General features: G+C 44.0%; 2 protein-coding genes and 1 pseudogene across 2 annotated transcripts; 2 read left to right on the top strand and 1 right to left on the bottom strand.

Annotated features, from left to right (window-relative positions):
• Positions 1 to 3,634: 3,634 nt before the first annotated feature.
• On the top strand, positions 3,635 to 4,222 carry LOC150047998 (olfactory receptor 10C1-like; annotated as a pseudogene).
• Positions 4,223 to 6,087: 1,865 nt separating this feature from the next.
• On the top strand, positions 6,088 to 7,299 carry LOC150047997 (olfactory receptor 12D1-like). Its single transcript, XM_090355341.1, has one exon. The coding sequence runs from the start codon at positions 6,163 to 6,165 to the stop codon at positions 7,087 to 7,089; it is 927 nt and encodes a 308-aa protein (XP_090211467.1). The 5' UTR covers positions 6,088 to 6,162; the 3' UTR covers positions 7,090 to 7,299.
• A 10,224-nt stretch (positions 7,300 to 17,523) lies between these two features.
• Mos (MOS proto-oncogene, serine/threonine kinase) lies at positions 17,524 to 18,534 on the bottom strand. The gene has a single exon (XM_090355241.1). It carries the CDS (start codon positions 18,532 to 18,534, stop codon positions 17,524 to 17,526), a length of 1,011 nt encoding a protein of 336 aa, XP_090211367.1.
• Positions 18,535 to 20,364: the final 1,830 nt, after the last annotated feature.

Here is a 20,364-nt window from a genome sequence, read left to right as displayed (position 1 = left end):
AAGGCTATCTACAAATTCAACGCAATACCCATCAATATCCCAATGTCATTCTTAAAGGAAATAGAACAGGCAATCCAAAATTTCATATGGAATAATAAAAGACCCTCTATAGCAAAAACACTTCTTAGCAGAAAGAACAACGCAGGAGGAATTTTAATTCCAAACTTTAGACTCTATTACAGAGCTATAATCATCAAAACAGCTTGGTACTGGCACAAGAACAGGCCTGAAGACCAATGGAATAGAACTGAGGACCCCGATATTAAACTAGGACCTATGGCCACCTAATCTTTGACAAGGGACCAAAAAAATAGAATGAAAGAAAGATAGCCTCTTCAACAAGTGGTGCTGGCAAAACTGGTTAAGCACCTGCAGAAAACTAAAGTTGGATCGCTCTTTGTCACCCTGCACTAGAATTAACTCCAAATGGATCAAAGACCTCGAGGTAAAAGCCGACACACTAAAAACTTTACAAGAAGGAATAGAAGATACAGTAGGTCTCCTTGGCACAGGTCGAAACTTTCTTAATAAGGACCAAGAATCACAACAAATCAGAGAAAGACTGGATAAGTGGGACTGCATTAAATTGTAGAGCTTTTGTATGGCAAAGGACATAGCTACTAAATTAATTAGGAAGCCTACAGAATGGGAGAAGATCTTCACCAACCATACAGTGGACAAAGGCCTCATATCTAAAATATATCAAGAGCTCAAAAAATTGAATCACCCCAAAACTAATCTACAAAGAAACAACCATCCCATTAAAAGATGGGCCAAAGACTTAGAGAGTCTTCTCTGAAGAAGAAACAAAAATGGCCTATAGACACATGAAGAAAAGTTCAACATCCTTGGTCTTAAAAGAAATGCAAATCAAAACAACTCTAAGATTCCACCTCACTCCAGTTAGAATGGCCAGGATCAAGAAAAGTAATAACAGATGTTGGAGGGGATGTGGCCAGGCGGGATCACTACTACACTGCTGGTGGGAGTGCAAACTTGTTCAACCACTATGGAAAGCAGTATGGCAGTTCCTCAAAAGACTAAACATAGAGCTCCCCTATGACCCAGTAATTCCACTACTAGGCATTTACCCAATTGTCCAGAAACAAGGACATACTAAATCCACAACTCAACGATGTTCATAGCAGCACTATTTACCATAGCAAAGATATGGAACCAACCCAGATATCCCTCAGTTGATGAGTGGATCAACAAGATGTGGTATTTGTACACAATGGAATTCTATGCTGCTGTCAGAAAGAATCACATTGCCCCACTAGTTAGGAAATGGAAAGACTTAGGAAAAAATCATATTAAGTGAAGTAAGCCAGACTCAACATAGGCTCAATGGTTTCCCTCATTTGTCATAACCAGTAGAAATCTTGGGCTCTCCTAGCAGAGACTTGCAATAGAGCAAAACCTAGATACATAAGTGTTGGGAGCCAGAGTGGAATCAAATTGTACCTTGATTTGCATCAGACAATGGCTTTATTGTCTTATTGTTTTATGGCCTTATTCTGTTTAAATGACCTGAGATTTACCATATGAATGTAACAGCTGGAAGTTCCCTGGTTTCAAGAAGGGATATAAGCCTGGAGTTGACAATAAACGAGGCTGCAGTTTTTACCTGGGTGGCAGACCTCCCAGACCAGATGTGTTTGTCGCTCTTCTATTTTTTCCAGTCCATGCCCCCTATTTCAGGAACCCCAATTTGCTGCCGGTAGGCCCCGGCATATAAGGCCATACAGTATGATGCTAAATGAAAGAACCTCTAGGATATAGAAACAAAAGCCATATAATGAGTGATTGTTGTCCTTAATGTACTATGTTATCTCTCATCTCTTTTGCTGTCCCTTGGTTATCTCACATTGTTACAGTATCTCACTTTGTTATCTGATATATTGGATATATTTGTATTTGGTTATTTGAAATTGTATAGGGAAGGAGGGAAAACAAGATGAGGGATGGGGGTGGGGAGTAGGGAAATGGGGGCCAAGACATGAGAAAGGGTATCAATGTTTGTAAAGTAATACACCTTCTATATGGCAAATATAATGTAACCCTTCTATAAATTACAATAAAAAAATATATGAAAAGAAAAACACGCACATCATCCAATGCCTTTAACACAAGCTTTTTCTACAGATAAATTTTTTTTTAAATACTGTTCAAATTCCATCCTGGAAAACACTGAAAGAGGACCCAAGGTGAAATGAACCAAGGACTCTCGGCTGAAAAAGTATCTGTGTGTTAGCTTATACTTCTGATATATGGTTGTATCTGCACAGAATTTGGACTGATGTGTTTACTTAAGCCTGTCTTTTGGTGTTTATATTTTCATGCTAAGTACGTTTTCACTTCCATTGTTTTTTGCCATGATGTCAGTGTATATACAAAAAGTGACACATTTGTGATTATAGATTAACTTAACATCCAAGGATACTGGGTCATTCTCCTGTACTTACATGTATAAATGCAGTGTATCGGTGGGTGCAGTTAGTGGAGTTTCTGTGTGCAGTTCTGGGGCTTGAGTGTACATGATGATAGAAACAGATGATGTTTCTGAGGATGTACGATAAAAATAAGCAATCAAGGCAGGGTTCTTCTCGTTTTCCAGAGCATATTTTTTTTAAAGAATCTCACTCCTACAGATAATTGAACTGCTTAGCTGAAAGAGACAATTTATTGACTATTATCCCAATAAAGACTGTAAAATTCATCTGGTAGTGACACCAAAAAGAGAAAAGACAGAAAGCCTGAGGTGAAAATTGTGCAGAGAGAGTGAGCAAGAAGAGAGAGACGGAGAGGGAGAGGGAGAGGGAGAGGGAGAGGGAGAGGAAGAGAGAGAGAGAGAGAGAGAGAGAGAGAGAGAGAGAGAGAGAGAGAGAGAGAGAGAGAGAGAGAGGGAGAGAGAGAGGCAGGCAGAGGGGGGGTGGAGCAGTTGAGAAGAAAATAGCATCAGGAGAAAGAAGGAGAGGAAAAGAAAGCAAAAGACTAAGAGGGACCTAGAACAGAAAAGGAAATCTGGAATTGCACGAGAACCCAGCTGCCTTCAACATGACATCAATTCAAGCTTTAGGCAGGAAAAAAAAGAAAACCATTCTGCTGGGAGAACACGTTCAGTCCTGGGTCCTGTGGCAAAGCTGGGTGAGAAGTGAGGGACGGAAAGAGGGAAGCAGTAAAGGAGTGAGCCAGTGAACAGGGGACAGAGTGAAATAGGGAAGGATGGAAGCAGGGAAGGAGTGAACGAGTGAATGGGGGAAGGAGTGAAATAGGGCAGGAGGGAAGGAGGCAAGGAAGGAAGGTGGGAAGGAGGGAAAGAGGGGCTGTCCACCCTCACTAAGCATCCTGAGCGCCAGCACCTCCCTGGTGAAGGAATTCCTCTTGGTGGGCTTCTCTCCGGGCCCACCTGCAGGGCTGCTCTTCTCCGCCTTCCCGCCCATCTACCTGCTCGCCCTGGCCTCCACCTCCTCCTCGTGCTGCTGGCGTCCACCGCGTCGGCCTGTGGTCTCCATGGACTTCTTCCTCCAGGTCCTCTCGGGCCTGGAGCTGGGCTGCACCACCATCACGCTGCCCGCACTGCTGCAGCGCTGCGCCCCCGCCGGCGCCACGTCCCGCGTGAGCTGTGCTCTGCATGTTCTTCCTCCTCTTCTTGGGCACCACAGGGTGCGTCCAGCTGGCTGCCATCTGCGCGTCCCTTCGGTCCCCACCTACTGCCAAGCCCCACCCTGTGTCTGCGGCTCCCCAGGGCATCAGGGCGGTCGGCGAGGACCAGGCCCCCTTCATCTTCTCCTGCCCTTCTCCATCCCAGCGCCATCCCTCACTTCTTCTGTGAGATCCAGCCCGGGTGCTGCAGCTCCTGTGCGGGGACTCCACCCTCCACGAGATGCAGATCCTCCTGGACGCGGCCCTCGCCATCCTCTGCCCCTGCGCCCTCATCCTGGCACCATCCTCCCATGCCCGCAGCCAAGGCCGGCACAAGGCCTTCTCCACCTGCTCCTCCCACCTGCTCGTCGTCTCCTCCTCTACGGCACGGCCATCTTCATCTATATCCGTCCACGGCCAGCTATGACCCGGACACTGACGCCTGGCCGTCCCTCTTCTCTGCTGTGGTCACTCCCATCCTCAACCCCATCATCCACAGCCTGCCCACGCCGACGTCAAGGCTGTCCTGAAGAGAACCATCCAGAAGATGGGGCCTGCCACACACTGCAGGCCCTGACGGTTACACGGAGTGGCCACTGCCGCGTGGAACCCAGAACTCGCTGTGAGCCTTGACCTCCCATGCGGAGAGGGACAGGAGGCTTGGGTCTCCACGCCAGACGGGGCCAGCCTGGCCCAAACACTCCTGTCCTGGAACAGCTCCCGGGGCCAAGTAGGGATAGACTGGTACTAGAGACTGAACTCAGAGCCTGAGCACTGTCCTTGGGCTTTCTCAGGGCTAGAGCACTACCACTTGAGCCACAGCACCACTTCCAGCTTTTTTCTATGTATGTAGTACCGAGGAGTCAAATCCGGATCCTCCAGCATGTTAGGTAAGCACTCTACCACTAGGCCAAATGCCAGGCCCCTCCCCTCAATTCTTGTGTGTCCATTCACTCTATGAATTCCCTTTTTTCTTTTCCTTTCTTGCTACCCCAGAGGCTGAGATCTGAGGATCATGCCAGCCCAGGCAGTAAAGTCTATGCCACTCTTATCTCCAGTATTAACTACCAAAATTAGCTGCCAGTGGAGCTGCAGCTCAAGTGTTAGAGCACTAATCTTGAGCACAAAAAAACAATAACAACAAAACCATGTTTTGAAATTCCCAGCCTCTAGAACAACGGTACACTAACAACACACACCACAAATTCTGGCACCACAAATCAGTCATGATTTCATCTTACCTCAAGCCCACACTCAAGAACAGAGAGGAAAGCACAAATTTGTCCTGGGTAATTCATACTGTCCCTTTAATTTCATGTGTTATCTAACTTGGTTTTTCTCTATTTTTGTGGTGAGTGTAAGAGATCCTAATCCTAACTGAAGGCATATGTACACAATCTAGACTGAAGGACACTCAAGGTATCTGAACTCACGTTTAGGATTTGACCATGCAGGAGTCTAATCCATGAATGAAAATCACAGAAACATTCATGGGACAGGAATCAAGTTTACCATGAGATGCCAATGATTGCCAAAGCTTCTTGAAGCCAGGTACCAAGGGCTCACACCTGTCATCCTAGCTGCTCAGGGGGCTGAGATCTGAGAACCCAGTACAAAGTCAGCCAGGGCAGGAAAGTCGATAAGTCTCTTACCCCAATTAACCACCTAAAAGCCTGAAGTGCTGTGGCTCAAAGTGGTCGACTGCTAGCCTTTAGTGAAAAGCTCAGGGACAGTGCCCAGGCCCTAAGTTCAATCTCCAGTACCAGTCCCATCCCATAAAAATTTAAAGAGTACTGTGGGTACTCGTTTTTGGACGTCGAAAGAGAAATCTAGAACTCATTAGTTAAAATCAGAGAGGTAATCTAAGGGCTGAACATGCTCAAAGGATATGATAGACATGTATGAAAGTCAAAGTATCATAACTTGATACAAATACAATGCGCTAAGAAAGAAAATACCTTATAGTATTGATATCTAGGTTGTCTATAGCTCTGAAACTAAGGGACCAGCATAATAAAGATATTAGGGAAGCTTTTTGTAAAAGAGAATACTATATATTAGATGTCTGAGGCAATTTCCATATACTGCTGGAGATGAAAAGACTTTCTGATTAATCTTAGATCAATTCAGCTCAGCCCTGGGGACAATTTTCTCTTGGGATTTTTAGACATAGAGATTTGTGCCTCATTAAAACCATGCCTCTATTTTTCAGAAAGACAAGGAGAGGCTTTGGAGGTATGAAGAGTTTGTGCCACAATCAACAACCTGAACTAGCTCCACAGTTTTTCTACCTCGATAGTTACTGGAAATACAAAGACTTACTTGTGTGGCTTTGAACTGTAAACTTCACCAGGTAAGAGAATAAAAATGGATACATAACTAATAAGTAACATTAGTCCTAGGGACAAATCTAAGGTGGAATTAAGTAAAATATAGCAGAATATTTATCTTGCCAAGACAAACCTAACTGGTTCTCCTTATGTTGTTCCACAAATCACTGTCATCTTCTTTTAAGTAATGCTAAACCAAAGCTCAGTCACTGAATTTCTCCTCCTGGGAGTTACAGACATCCAGGAACTGAATCCTTTTCTCTTCACTGTTTTCCTCACTGTCTACTTTGTCAACATGGCTGGGAATGGAGCCGTCCTCACTGTAGTCATCTTTGATTCGGGATTACACTCGCCGATGTATTTCTTCCTGGGAAATCTGGCATGTCTAGATATAAGTTTCTCCACAGTGACAGTGCCAAAGATGCTGGGAAATTTACTCTCTACCAACAAAGCCATTTCCTTCTCGGCATGCATAAGCCAGCTGCATTTCTTCCACTTCCTGGGGAGCACAGAGGCCATGTTGCTGGCTGTGATGGCATTTGATCGCTTCATGGCTATCTGCAAACCCCTTCACTACCCTGTCATCATGAATCCTCAGCTCTGTGCCAAGATAGCTGTCACTATCTGGACCACTGGCTTTTTCCATGCCCTGATGCACTCAGTCATGACATCTCGCTTGACCTTCTGTGCTTCCAACCAGATCCACCACTTCTTCTGTGATGTGAAGCCATTGCTGGAGCTGGCCTGTGGGAACACTGAGCTCAACCAATGGCTGCTCAATGCTGTCACCGGGACTATGGGCATGTACACCTTTGTTCTGATCCTTCTCTCTTATTTCTACATCATCATCTATCTCTTTCTCAAGACCCACTCCTGCAGCATGCTGCACAAAGCGCTGTCCACGTGTGCCTCCCACTTCATGGTTGTTATTGTTCTATACACTCCTGTTCTCTTCATTTACGCGCGTCCTGCCTCGTGGAGCTCCGTGGACCAGGACCGGCTTGTTGCCCTCACATACACTGTGGTCTCTCCTGGACTGAACCCACTGATCTACACTTTGAGGAACAAAGAAATCAAGACCGCCTTCACCAAGATGATCAGAGGGAAACTCTGAGTCAAAAAAAAAAAAAAGAAACAAACTAGTAATTACTTCTTATAAATAAGCAAGAAGGTAATGGGAATACCGCATAAAATTATTAAGAGTTTGGAGAAATCTAATGAAAAATAGATGGGAAAACATGTTCCAGCTGTATTGAATAGTGCAATGCAGTAAATAATGAATGTATAATTTGAATAAATGGGATAGAATCCTTGTGATGACTTTGTCTAGGGGCTATCAGTTGATAAAATTGATTTGGTAAGCACAGCGCCGTGGGTATTGCTCAGTTTCTTCCTAATTTTCAGAACAAAAAACGGTATGTGTTTAAAGTCATCTTGAATTTATGTATCAGTTATTTTCCTTTATAATAATTACTCTTATATTAAACTCCTTGAAATATAAAGTATTAACAATTTTACTGATCACTTTAAAATGTGTGAACTCAAAGGGACTTACAGTTACAAAGAACTATCCACCAGTATTGGCTACTATCTATTCAGTAATCTGAGTAACAATCATATTTCCATTCCTGATTGCATACAAGAATATGTAGAAAGTATACCAAACCAATTGTTTTCAGTCCTGGGGGGTGGACTCTGGGCCTGGATGTTCTCCCTGAGCTCTTCAGCTCAAAGCCTACCACCCAATCCTTGAGTCACAGCCCCACTTCCCATTTTCTAGTGGTTAATTGGAGATAAGAATCTCATGGTCTTTAGTGTCTTTAGTGCCCAGGCTGGCTTTGAACAATGATCTCTGACTCCTGAGTAACTAGGATTAGAGGTGTGAGCCACTGTGCCTGGCTTAATGTACCCTTTCTTAAGCATAGCTTGAAAAATTTTTTAATTGTTTGGATGGCTTTATCTACTTCATTATCATTACTGGGTTTTTACTATAGGGTTGTTGAGTTCCAGAAGAGTCAGATTGCCTTCAGAGACACACATACACATACACACACACACTCCATCCCATATTTCTTGTTTCTGAGGTATTTATGTTACTAGAAATTTTCACTTAAAATATTCTCAATATTGGGACAGGACTGGTAGCGGCTGAATTGAAATGTTGTTGCTCATCACTTGAATAGGAATAGTCAAGTAGCTCAGCATTTTTTCCATGTGGTAAGGCACTGGGCCTGATCCCTAGCAATGCTCAGATCACTGTACACTAGCTTGAGTGTCAAACAGAAGCCTTGTGGCTACTTTCACTACAGCAACTTCCCTTCTTTGTATACTCAGAGCCACTGCCTACCTCAGAGAGCTTTATGCCTTGTGGACCAGGCAAGTTCCCAACTGCTCCACAAATCCTCCAACTGGTATCCGAAGTGTCTGAGCCTAAGGGTGATTTCTGAATACATCAGAGGCAGAAATGAGTGTCTGTGATTTTATTAATAGAAAAATGAACACTTTTTGCTTCTCTGAAGTAGTTTCCTCAGATTCTGAATTATAATGTTTACTTATTTTTTTAAGTTTACTTATTTTGAGACTACATGCATTATTCATTTCATTTTTATTATCTTCCAATAGTTGTATAAAGTTTTTCAATTTTAACATATCCATTGATGTGCAAAATTTATCCTTAACATATCCATTGATGTGTAAAATTTATCCTTATCTACCTTCCTTTTATCTTTGAGATTGCTATTTTTGAAGAATCTGTATAAGTTAGTTCACTTTATAATATACCATCAACTTGGCAATGCCTTATACTCAGGTTATATCTAGTTAAATATAGTTGACAAGAATACTATACATAGGCTAGGAGCATAGCCTAGTGGTAGAGTTCTCACCTAGCATACATGAAGCCCTGGGTTCAATTCCTCTGTACCACATACACAGAAAAAGCCAGATGTGGTGCTGTGGCTCAAGGGATAGACCTCCAGCCTTGAGAAAGCCCAAGGATAATGCTCAGGCCCTGAGTTCAAGCCCCAGGACTTGTACTTTTTAAAAATGCCAGAATTTGTAGAGGTGTGTCTCAAGTGAGCTCAGAGACAGTGCCCAAACACAGAGTTCAAACCATAGGACCAGCAAAAAGCAAAATAAATTGATTACTAAGTATACCAATGAGGTAAAATGAATTGTTACATTGTGTAGATATACCAGAATGTGTACAGTGATAGAAAAAAACTCATGAGAAAGAAAAACTATCGTTGATCAGAGATATGAAAGAGATAAAGAAACCAATAGCTACAATGTTCTTGAGACGTCAACTAAAATTCTTGTGACAGAGGGAACAGACCCCAAAATAACAGATTAATTAGTTATGTGAAAAGTGCTCCCTGTTGGAAAGTCAAATAGGCTTGGAGACTTTGGTCCTCAGAGACTTGATGAGACACCACACCTACTCTCCTCACGAGGGATTCCGTATGTAGAAAGAGGAAAAAATACGCACGTCATCCAATGCCTTTAGCACAAGCTTTTTCTACAAATAAAGTTTTTAAAAATACTGTTCAAATCCCACCCTAGAAAACACTGAAAGAGGACCCAAGGTAGAATGAACCAAGGACTCTCAGCCGACGATGTTTCTGAAGCTGTACGATAAAAATAAGCCATCGACAAAGGGTCTTCTCATTTTCCAGAGCATTTTTTTTAAAGAATCTCACTCCTACAGGCCAAGATTTCAAGCCCCATGACCCACCAAAAAAAAATCAGAAATGTTTTGATGAAGGTAGGTTCTTATGAAAATCAGTATGACATTGGTTACAAGAATAGACTTTGGTGATTGTTCTTCTTAATGTATTATGTGAAGTTATTTCTTTTCTCTTTTTTTCTCCCTTATGGTTTTATTTCATGTTGTTATTGTATCTGACTTTGGTATATTGCATATTCTTTTATTTGTTCATTTAAAATAGGGAAGGGAAGGGGAAAAACAAGATAATTGGGAGGGGTGGGGGAAGAGAAAGTGGGAGAAAAACATGAGAAGGGGTATCAATGTTCAAGAAGTAATTTATCCACTACCTGACAAATGTGATTGTAACCCCTCTGTATGTTACCCTGACAATAAAATACAATTAGAGAGGGGGGGGCTGGAGTTTGGCCTAGTGGTACAGTGCTTGCCTAGCATGCACGAAGAACTAGGTTCCATTCCTCAGTACCACACACATAGAAAAAACTGGAAGTGGTGTTGTGGCTCAAGTGGTAGAGCCTTGAGAAAGCCCAAGAAAAGTGCTCACTCAGACTCTGAGCTCAAGCCCAGGACTGGCAAAATAACAAACAAACAAACTTTGGTATCAGCTAGACAAGTTCAAATTCATTCTTCCAAACTAATTGTATGATCACCAGCTGTTGTCATCTCTGAGCCTTAATCTCTTTATCCAAAAAGTTGGGATATCTATGTAGAGAGTCCATTTTTTGTACTTTGTGATGATTTATAACTGTCTGGGCAAAATGATATCTCATGGATATTTTCATTAATGAATCAGATCAGCACCCAAGATCATGTCTAGTACATGCGGTGATCTTGGCTGGGAGCAGAGAAGAGTGTTCACAGAATACCCATGGGTATTGGGAACCAAGAAACCCAAAAGGAAGTTAGACAAAGATACCTCATTTAAAACAAAGCTGCAGGAAATTGCCACCAAGCAGAGGTAAGCCAGAACATCCAGGATCTCAAAGAGCAAATAAAATAGCAGTAAAGTTCAAGGGCTAAACAAATACATGAGATAAGCTAAAGGGATTCATGAAAAAAAGTCACAAGAGGAGATATTAAAAATGCATATTAATTGATTAAAATGTGATCCACATGCTCTTTATTAAGCTCAATGCTTTATTTCATTTTACCAACATTTATTCAATATTTTCTGTGTGCCTATTGTATGTCTTGCCACCACAGGGAAAAACAAGTAAAAACCAAGTACAATTTTTTTGTCTTTTCCCAAATATCCCTGACTGCTTTGTTAGAGAGAACATACTTATTTCCAGGAAACTCAGAATGAAGCAAAATCAGGAAATATTCTGGGCTCAAAATATTAAAGTGAAGGGATATAAAGGTTATTCCTGCTCGGTGCTGGTGGTTCACACCTGTAATCTTAGCTGTGCAGGAGACAGATCTGAGGATCACTGTTCAAAAGCCAAGATCAGCAGAAATATCTATGAGACTTTTATCTCTAATTATGCTCCAAAAAAGCTGAAGTGGAGCTGTGGCTAAAGAGGGAGAGAGAGAGAAGAGAGAGGGAAGAGAGAGAGAGAAGAGAGAGAGAGAGAAGAGAGAGAGAAGAGAGAGAGAGGAGAGAGAGAGAGGAGAGAGAGAGAGGAGAGAGAGAGAGAGAGAGAGAGAGAGAGAGAGAGAGAGAGAGAGAGAGAGAGAGAGAACCAGCACACAAGTTAATTAATTTTAGATGGTTACTCATTAACTTCCCACAGGGGCAGCATGGCCTTCCCCACATTCATTTTATCAGCGAGTTTAAATCAACACTATTGCTCTGTCCCTCTGTTCCTCAGTAAAGAGGACCAGCATGTAGAAAGCACTGTCTAAAAGAGTCAAAACATTTCCCTCTAACCACTGAAAATCTTGAAGCCAAGCATACTGTCAGATACCCAGAATCCCAGCATTCAAGAGACTGAGGCAGAGAATTGTGAGTTTGAAGCCAGTCTGGGATACATTGAAAAGAAAAGATAATCAGGGGGGAATTATCCCCAGACTAAAGCAAACCAACACAGAGTTGGACATTTAAAATACATTGTTTTCTAACTTTTCATTACTGCCATTTACTCATTCTTCATAGACTTATACTCACTAGCAAGGTAATTTGGCACTCTTCCATTATTCTCCATTACAGAGGACTAAAAGAATGTCTAAAGAAAAAAAAAAATATATATATATAAAACCAACATCTCTATGGTAGAAATAGCTGTATTTTTCCTATCATATAAGCAATAGCTTTTCCTCTCCATTTTATAGAAGCATATATGTAGAAGAAATATATATATATGTAAACTTGTGTGCACCATGACACAATCAGCATAATTATGAAAACATTTCTGCCCCAAAGTTTCTCGTGTCCTGCTGTAAAAGCTCCCTTCCCCCCTCCCTGCATTCCTCATTCCAAGACACCTCTCAATCTGCTTACCATCACTGAGTTTGCCCTTTCTAGAACTTTAAATAAATAATAAAATATATGATGTGAGGTAACCTGACTTCTTTTATTCAACATATGATGTGAGGTAACCTGACTTCTTTTATTCAACATAATGGAGATTCATTCATGCTCTTTTTAATTCTTAAGAGATATCCCCATTGTACAGATACACCAAAAGCAGCAGAAAGAAATGTAGAGTATGTGCCAAACCACCTGAGGCATTAAGTTCAAAACCCCAGTGTCACTGGAAGAAGGTATACCACAATGTACCCATCCACCTATTAATGAAAATTTGGATTGTTTCCAACTTGGGGTTTTATATTTAAAGTTCTACAAACATTTGTATTATGCAATGTTTTCATTGGTCTTGTGTGACTACATAGATGTAGAAGGTCAACAAAATGAATCCCTTTTTCCTCTTTGACGACTAATGAACTTGTTACTCATCTTCAGGAAATGTGCAACTCCTGACAGTATCATTTTGAAATGCTCACCTAGTTTCTGGCACCATCTCATTTTGTCTATTCTATTTTTTTTTTTCTCTATATCCAGTATGCCTCATCCCTATTTTCTGTGTATCTCTTTCTGGAGTAAAGCTCAAGGTCATCAACAGACAAAAGAAATAAATGGAAGGCAGAGGTTGTGTCAAAGTGAACAACAAAACTTGTCCTGAACTTGTGGGATATCAGAATTTCCTCTCTTCTTATTCCTTAGGTTTTCTTAATTTTTTCAGCTGAGCTCCGAAAAGGATAGACAATATGAGAGAATGCCCTCTAGTGGCCACAGAACTAACAGCCAGAGCCACTTCAGTTACGCTCCTGCACCTTTTGTCTAACTGATGGTGGGGCTGAGAACTCAAAAAACTATTGAATTGTGGTTCTCAGAATGTGATCCCTGACCAGCAGCAATACATCACCAGAGAAACGTATATTTTCAGACATCACTCTAGACAAGTGAATCGGGAATTCAGTGAAGAATAAGATTTAGCTTAAAAACTTGATATTTTAGGCTCAAGAAAATAGTAGCAGTGGCTGGGAATGTGTCTTAGTGGTAGAGAATTTGCCTGGCATGCATGAAGCCCTGGGTTTCATTTCTCAGTACACATAAATAGAAATGGCTAGGAGTGGCAATGTGGTAATGTGGTTCAAGTGGTAGAGTGCTAGTCTTGAGCAAAAGAAGCTCAGGGACAATGCCCAAGCCCTGAGTTCAAGCCTGGGACAGCCAAGAAGAAAAAGAAGATATTGTTGTCAGGTGGGGTGGCTCATGCCTGTAACCCAAGTTTTTCGGGAGGCTGAAATCTGAGGATCAAGGTTCAAAGCCAGCCCGGGGAACAAATGAACCTGAAACTCCTTATCTCCAATTAACCTCTAGAAAATGGGAAGTGGGGCTTGGCTCAAGGGTAGGGTGGTAGCCTTAAGCTGAAGAGCTCAGGGACAAAACCCAGGCCGAGTTCAAAGCCCCATGACCCACAAAAAGAGAGAGAGAGAGAGAGAGAGAGAGAGAGAGAGAGAGAGAGAGAGAGAGAGAGAGAATATTGCTACATTTCAGGATTATGGAAGATGCAGTTTCCTAGTATGGCCACATAGTGGCACCAAGATTCTAATATCCTGACACTGAGCAGTAAAGAGGAAAGGGCCTTTGACCAGAAACTGGCGCTCTTTGACAGTGTAGTTGAAATGCAAGGTAAAACAGTAGCTTTAAACCCATCCTGGAACTGCACAGAAAACTGAAGTTGAACCAGATAATTCATACAGAAGGAGAAATGCTGGCCTCCATCAACCACAAGTCTGATAACAGCCTTCTTCCAGTGGAATACAAAAATCACTGCAGGGAATAGTTGGAGCACAAGAAAACACATAGACAACCCTACAATCCAGAAGGTAAAGCCAGCAGACTATGGGAATAGCTTCACCCCAGGGAATAGCTTCACCCCAGGAAGTTCAATTTCCAAGCATGGGACTGGGAAAGGATGGCTGACCAGGCCCTGGGGTGACCTCCCTTCCTTCCTGCTCCCTATTTCTGGATCCTCTCTTCCTGCACATTCCTCCACTGCTCATCTAGCCTCTGCAGCGTCCCCGTGAGATGGCAGCTTTCTTCTGGAGGAAGCTCTTGACACACAGCCAGCCACTATAGGACTTGTGAAGCCCTGATAGCAGAAACTACAACAGAAGGTTCCCACCCTTGAGCCTTCTCTATTGGAAGATCAGATGCAACCTCTGACTGACACTCTTCCTGACCACTGAGAGCCTCTCACCCAATGTGGGTGAGGCCAATGGCTGATCCGGAAGTACTTGTTGCCCTCACTACATCTGTAAGATTACTCCCCAATGTGAAGGTACCAGGGCAACAGGAGCACAAAGCTGCAGCTAAAGCTGGGATCACGGTTGACACAGCAGACCAGCATGGACACGCTGGCCAGGCATCAAGCCTGAACTATTGACAAAGCTTTGGCTGTACTGAAGACCACTGGAGGGGTTGAGGTACATGCTCTTTTCCCGTAGTCCTGGCTGAGGCTGAGGCCATACAACCAAAGTAGACAGGCAGCCTGCTCCCTTTATGTCAACACTAGAGGCTCTTCAAGCTCCAGCTTCCCCTCAGGCACTGATTACACTGCAGAGACTAAAGGACTTCCCACGCTTGTGGCTTCTGTAATGCCTTGAGTCGGAGCTATGGATGAAGTGCTTGCCACTCTGCAGGCACAGATGAAGGCTGGGCAAAACAAAGTGACTGCCAAGGGTTAAGTCCATGGCAGCACAAGGAATGAGCCCTGTGCTCAACCAATTAAAAAAAAAAAAACTAGGCTACGTGGTTCAGGTCTCTCATCCCAGCTGTACAGGAAGCATATACAAGATCATCCAGGCCAGCTAGCATTTTAATCCAGAGCTGTTCCATCAACTCTGGCCTCAACATTCTTCCAGAAAAGGAAAAGCCATTAAAGATAAGTGAGCCAGGCCCTGGTGGCTCATGCCTGTAATCCTAGCTATACCGGAGGCTGAGATCTGAGGATTGGAGTTCACAGCCAACCCAGGCACAAAAGACGGTGAGACTCTTATCTCCAATTAATCACTAGAGAACCCGAAATAGCACTGTGGCTCAAGTGGTAGAGTACTAGCCTTGAGCTGAAGAGCTCAGGGACAGCACCCAGGCCCAGAATTCAAGCCCCTTCACTGTCCAAAACAAAACAAAACAAAAATAGTTAAGTGAGGAAAGTAGTGAGAAACACAAGAAAAAAAAATTCCAAGCCCAAAGGTCGGGAGTTTAGCCTAGTGATAGAGTGCTTGCCTAGCATGCACAAAGACCCGGGTTCGATTCCTTGGTATCACATACATAGAAAAAAAGCTAGAAATGGTGCTGAGGCTCAAGTGGTAGAGCTCTAGCCTTGATTAAAAAAAGAAAAGAAAAATTCCAAGCCCAAGCCTAGGGAATTATCAAAAGATAATAGAACCCTGAGACAATGCACACATATGAGCTTCATTTAAAACATTCCTTTAAAAATAAGTTCACTTCTTATAAATTTTATGTGTGATGTCAGAATCAAGAAATAATTAATTCCCTTAGGGGAAGAAGGAAGAAGAAAACATTTTTAATGATTTTGTTTGGATGTAAAAACCTTAGCCTGAATTTAAGTGGTACAGACAAAACATATGTAAGAATTTATAGAAAATTTTGGCATACCTACAGCTGTACTCCCTGATAGATAATTTGGTAAGTTTTTGTTTTCTTTTTTTTTTTTTTTAATCAAGAACAAATTTGAGGCCATGTAGGTACAGTGGCTCATGCCTTTGATCACAGCTAGAAAGACTGTCAAGAGAGGCCAATTGGAAATACTCAGGCCCTACTTAAATAAAGCAGCTGGGTCTGGTGGCTCATATTACTGAGGAAGCCAGGTGCCCATGACTCACGCCTGTAATCCTAGCTATTCAAGAGGCTGAGATATGAGAATCACAGTTCAAAGCCAGCCCACACAGAAAAGTCTGTGAGACTTTTATCTTCAATTAACCAGCAAAAAGCCAAAAGTTGTCTGGGAGTTTGGCCTAGTGGTAGAGTACTTGTCTAACATTCACGAAGACCCGGTTCAATTCCTCAGTATCACATACATAGAAAAAAGCCAGAAGTAGTGCTGTGGCTCAAGTGTTAAGAGTGTTAGCCTTATGCAAGCCCAAGGACAGTGCTCAGGCCCTAAGTTCACTGCCCAAGACTAGCCAAAAAAAAAAAAAAAGGAAAGAAAAAAAAAGCCAAAAAAAAAAAAAGGAAAGAAAGAAAAAAGCCAAAAGTAGAGCTGCAGCTCAAGTGGTAAAGTTGTAGTCATTAGCAAAAAAAACAAGTTAGGAACAAAAGGCCGTGAGTTCAAGCCCTAGTACTGGCACCAAAATCATAGTAGTAGTAATAATAACAACAGTAACTAAAGCAAAGGAGGACTGATGCATCTGAAGTGGTAGAGCATCGAAGCATGTACATATTTGATTATATATATATATATATATATATATACATGACCTTAAGCCTTTATATGTGTATAAAATAAAAATCTGAATGAAGAATCTTTTTCAGATGAGAATAGCACCCTTGCCCACCTGAAGGGAATTCTTGTTTATTCTTGTTTTTGCTTTGATGCTGGTCCTTGAGGCTTGAACTCAGGGCCAAAGTGCTGTCTCTGAGCTTCCTTGGCTCAAGGCTAGCATTTTTTTTTTGCCAGTCCTGAGCTTGAGCTCAGGGCCTGAGCACTGTCCTTGGACTTTCTCAAGGCCAGAGCTCTACCACTTGAGCATCAGCACCATTTCTGACTTTTTTCTATGTATGTGGTACTGAGGAATCGAACCCGGGTCTTCGTGCATGCTAGGCAAGCACTCTACCACTAGGCCAAACTCCCAGCCCCAAGGCTAGCATTCTTAATCACTTAAGCCACAGCTCCACTTCTAGACTCTTTTTCGTTTGTTTGTTGGGTAGTTTGGTGAAGATAAGAGTCTCACAGACATTCTGACCAGGACTAGCTTTGAACCTCAATCCTCAAATCTCAACCACCTGAGTAGCTAGTTAGGCCTGCAGCCAGGAACGTCCTGCTCTGAAGTGAATTCTCATCACAACAGTCTCTCATCCGATAGCACAGAGCTGGTCCCAGAACTCACTCTCCTCCTTTACAATTCCTTTCATCATCATCTTCCTTTCTATAGGTCTGTACCTAAGGGCATACAAGGTTATTGACACCAAGACAAACGATGACACGCGTGGCTCTCTTTGTCCGAGTCAACACCATTTCAGACCTGCGGGAGTTTTCAGTGACTTTATTTTCCACAACTCGGTCCTACCTAGACGTTTCCTTCTACCATTCCACTTCTTTAAAACAACAACAACAACACAGAAACAAAGAGGAACACTTATCTTGCCGCAGGTTCGGAGTTGGCCCATTCGACTTTTAAAAAGTTCAAGGTCACCAGGAGCTGTTCCGCGCAGGGCCTCAGCTGCGCCACTGCCTCCCAGCAACAGCGAATGAGGCTCTGGAGTTGAGGCCCCAGGAGCGAGTCGGTGAAGACGGCCTTGGCCAGACAGGGCCGCAGCTGGGAGGCCACCACGGAGTAGAGCACGTACTGTCGATCCCCGGAGTAAGGCACGTCCCTCGTCACCATCTGCCAGAGCGTGATGCCGAAAGAGTAGATGTCCGCCTTGGGGGAGACGGGGTCCCCGACCAGTAACTCGGGCGCTCGGTGGGTGTAGGTGCCTCCCAGGGGCCGAGGCGGCGTCCGGGACCCCTGCAGCTCCTCCAGCTTCTGGGAACACCCGAAGTCACCAATTTTACACACGTCCTGCTCGCTGATTAAAATGTTGGCGGGCTTCAGGTCCAGATGCACGATGCTCTGGGAGTGGAGGAAAAGCAGGCCTTGCGCCACGTCTAGGGAATACTGAACACACTTTGGCACGCTCGGTGGCTCCCCGTGGCCGGGCGCACCGTAGATGAGCTGGTGTAAGGTGGCCTCGCCCCCAAACTCCATGATGATGGTACCCAGGCTGTTGGAGCCGGCGGGCGTGCGGGTGGTGGCCGCCACCACGCGCACGATGTTGTCATGGCGCAGCCTTGCCACGTTGAGCTCGGCCCAGAAGCTCCGCTGGGACGCGCGGGGGTCCTTGGTGGATCTGTTCACTTGCTTTATGGCCACCGGAACGCCATAGTAAGTGGCCTTGTACACCGAGCCAAAGCCTCCGGAGCCCAGTTTGTGCAGCACGTGCACCTGCTCCCAGTCAATGAAGCAGCGGGCCAGCCGGCGCGGCAGGCGCGGGCCGCCCGGGAGGAGCTTTCCGGGGAGCACCGACGGGCTACTGCAGGGCCTCGAGTCCAGCGGCGGGAGCGGCTCACCCAGGAGGCCGTGGCGGAGAGCCAGAGGCGAAGGCATCGCTCTGGGAAGGGACGCAGGGCATCTGAGAAGGACCCGGGAAGGCCGGGCGAGGCTCCGAGCTTGGCTCTGGCTTCCCCTGTCCCCAGTTCTTTTCTACTCTTCCTAGGGGCTTCCCTTTCTTTCTCTCTCTCTCTATTCCCTTCCCTCCACCCTCCCCCCAATGGGCCCCATCTGTGCTACCATTCAGCATGGCGTTGATCAGATGGGAGAAGAGCTGAATGGATCACAGCAACCCTTTTCAGGTGAATTCGTAGCTAAACGACCTTGCAAGACACCATTTCTTCAAGCGCCATGAAACGGGCTTTCTCGAAAGTCCCCTCTGGGGAGGGTCCTCAGTTGTTAAGACTCCAGGGGCCACAGACGGACAATGGAATGACCACAAGCTGTCACGGCGGGGAGTGTTGTTCTCCAGGTGGTATCAAACCAGCAGTGACTGGCTGCAAGAATTGAAATGCCGAGAGCAGACACGTGCTGCATTGCCTACCACCATCAGCAGGCATTCCTGTGAATTAAACTCATTGACCTACAAGACTCACTGGTGAAGCTCCAAATACACTTTGCCTGAGTCTGTGGAGTGAAGACTCCCTGACACTATTTAGTTCATGCAGCAAAATCAGTAAGGCTTTTTATCAATACAGTGACTCTGACTGACTCTCTCTCTCTCTCTCTCTCTCTCTCTCTCTCTCTCTCTCTCTCTCTCTCTCTCTCTCTCTCTCTCTCTCTCTCTCTCTCTCTCTCTTTTTCTCTGCCAGTCCTGCGGCTTGAACTCAGGGCCTGGGCATTATCCTTGGGCTTTCTCAAGGCTAGCACTCTACCACTTGAGCCACAGCACCACTTCCTGCTTTTTTCTGTGCATGTGGTACAGAGGAATTGAACCCAGGGCTTTGTTCACGCTAGGTGAGAACTCTACCACTAGGCTACACTCCCCACCCCAATACAGTGACTTTCTTAACCTTCCTTTTCTCTTCCTGTGTGTGTGTGTGTGTGTGTGTGTGCGCGCGCGCGCGCGCGCACCAATAAGGCACCTGCAACTAAAAGCTGCATTGACTCAGCTTTTTCTGCTCGAAGTTGTTGCTCTACCACAACTTGAAACCACAGCTCCACTTCAGTCTCATGGACTGTTCTGTCTTGGCCGGCTTTGAACTTCTATGCTCAGATTCTGAGTAGCTAGCACTACAGGCATGGCCACCTACTCCTGTCTCAACACCCTTTCCTAACAAGTCAATTCAAACCACTTGATTGCAATTCAACTCTCTTGCAAATGAGTTACAGATAATTTGCAGCAGAGTTGGGGGAGAATCTAAAGGACAGCAATCATGGAGTGATGATTGGAACTTAAAGATAATAACGTGGGAGAATTGTAATAGAGGAAAAATCTGAAGAAACAAAAATGGCAGAGGCCAGGCACATTGACTCACACCTGTAATCCTAGCTACTCAGGAGGCTGAGATCTGAGGTCTGAGGTTCAAAGCCAGTCTGGGCACAAAAGGACCTGAGACTCTTATCTCCAATTAACCTCTAGAAAATGGGAAGTGGGGCATGGCTCAAGAGTAGGGTGGTTGCCTTGAACTAAAGAGCTCAGGGACAGTGCTCAGGCTGAGTTCAAGCCCCATGACCCACACACCAAAAAAAGTGGCAGAAATACTAGTACCTATATATCATCTCGAAAATCAGAGGTTAGAATTAAATCAAATGTCAAAACATTCAAATCAGATATTCCTCCTTTCTGCTATTTCTATCTGCAATAATTTGTATTTCATATATTTGAAATTAAGACCAACAATTTACCCTAATTTTTTTAAAAAGTTGTTAAAACCTATATTCTAG

Source organism: Megascapheus bottae, chromosome 22 (assembly GCF_031878675.1).
Source record: "Megascapheus bottae isolate mThoBot1 chromosome 22, mThoBot2.hap1, whole genome shotgun sequence".
Taxonomy (NCBI): Eukaryota; Metazoa; Chordata; class Mammalia; order Rodentia; family Geomyidae; genus Megascapheus; species Megascapheus bottae.
Note: the sequence above shows the minus strand (reverse complement) of the source record. Positions and strands in the feature narration are given on the sequence as shown.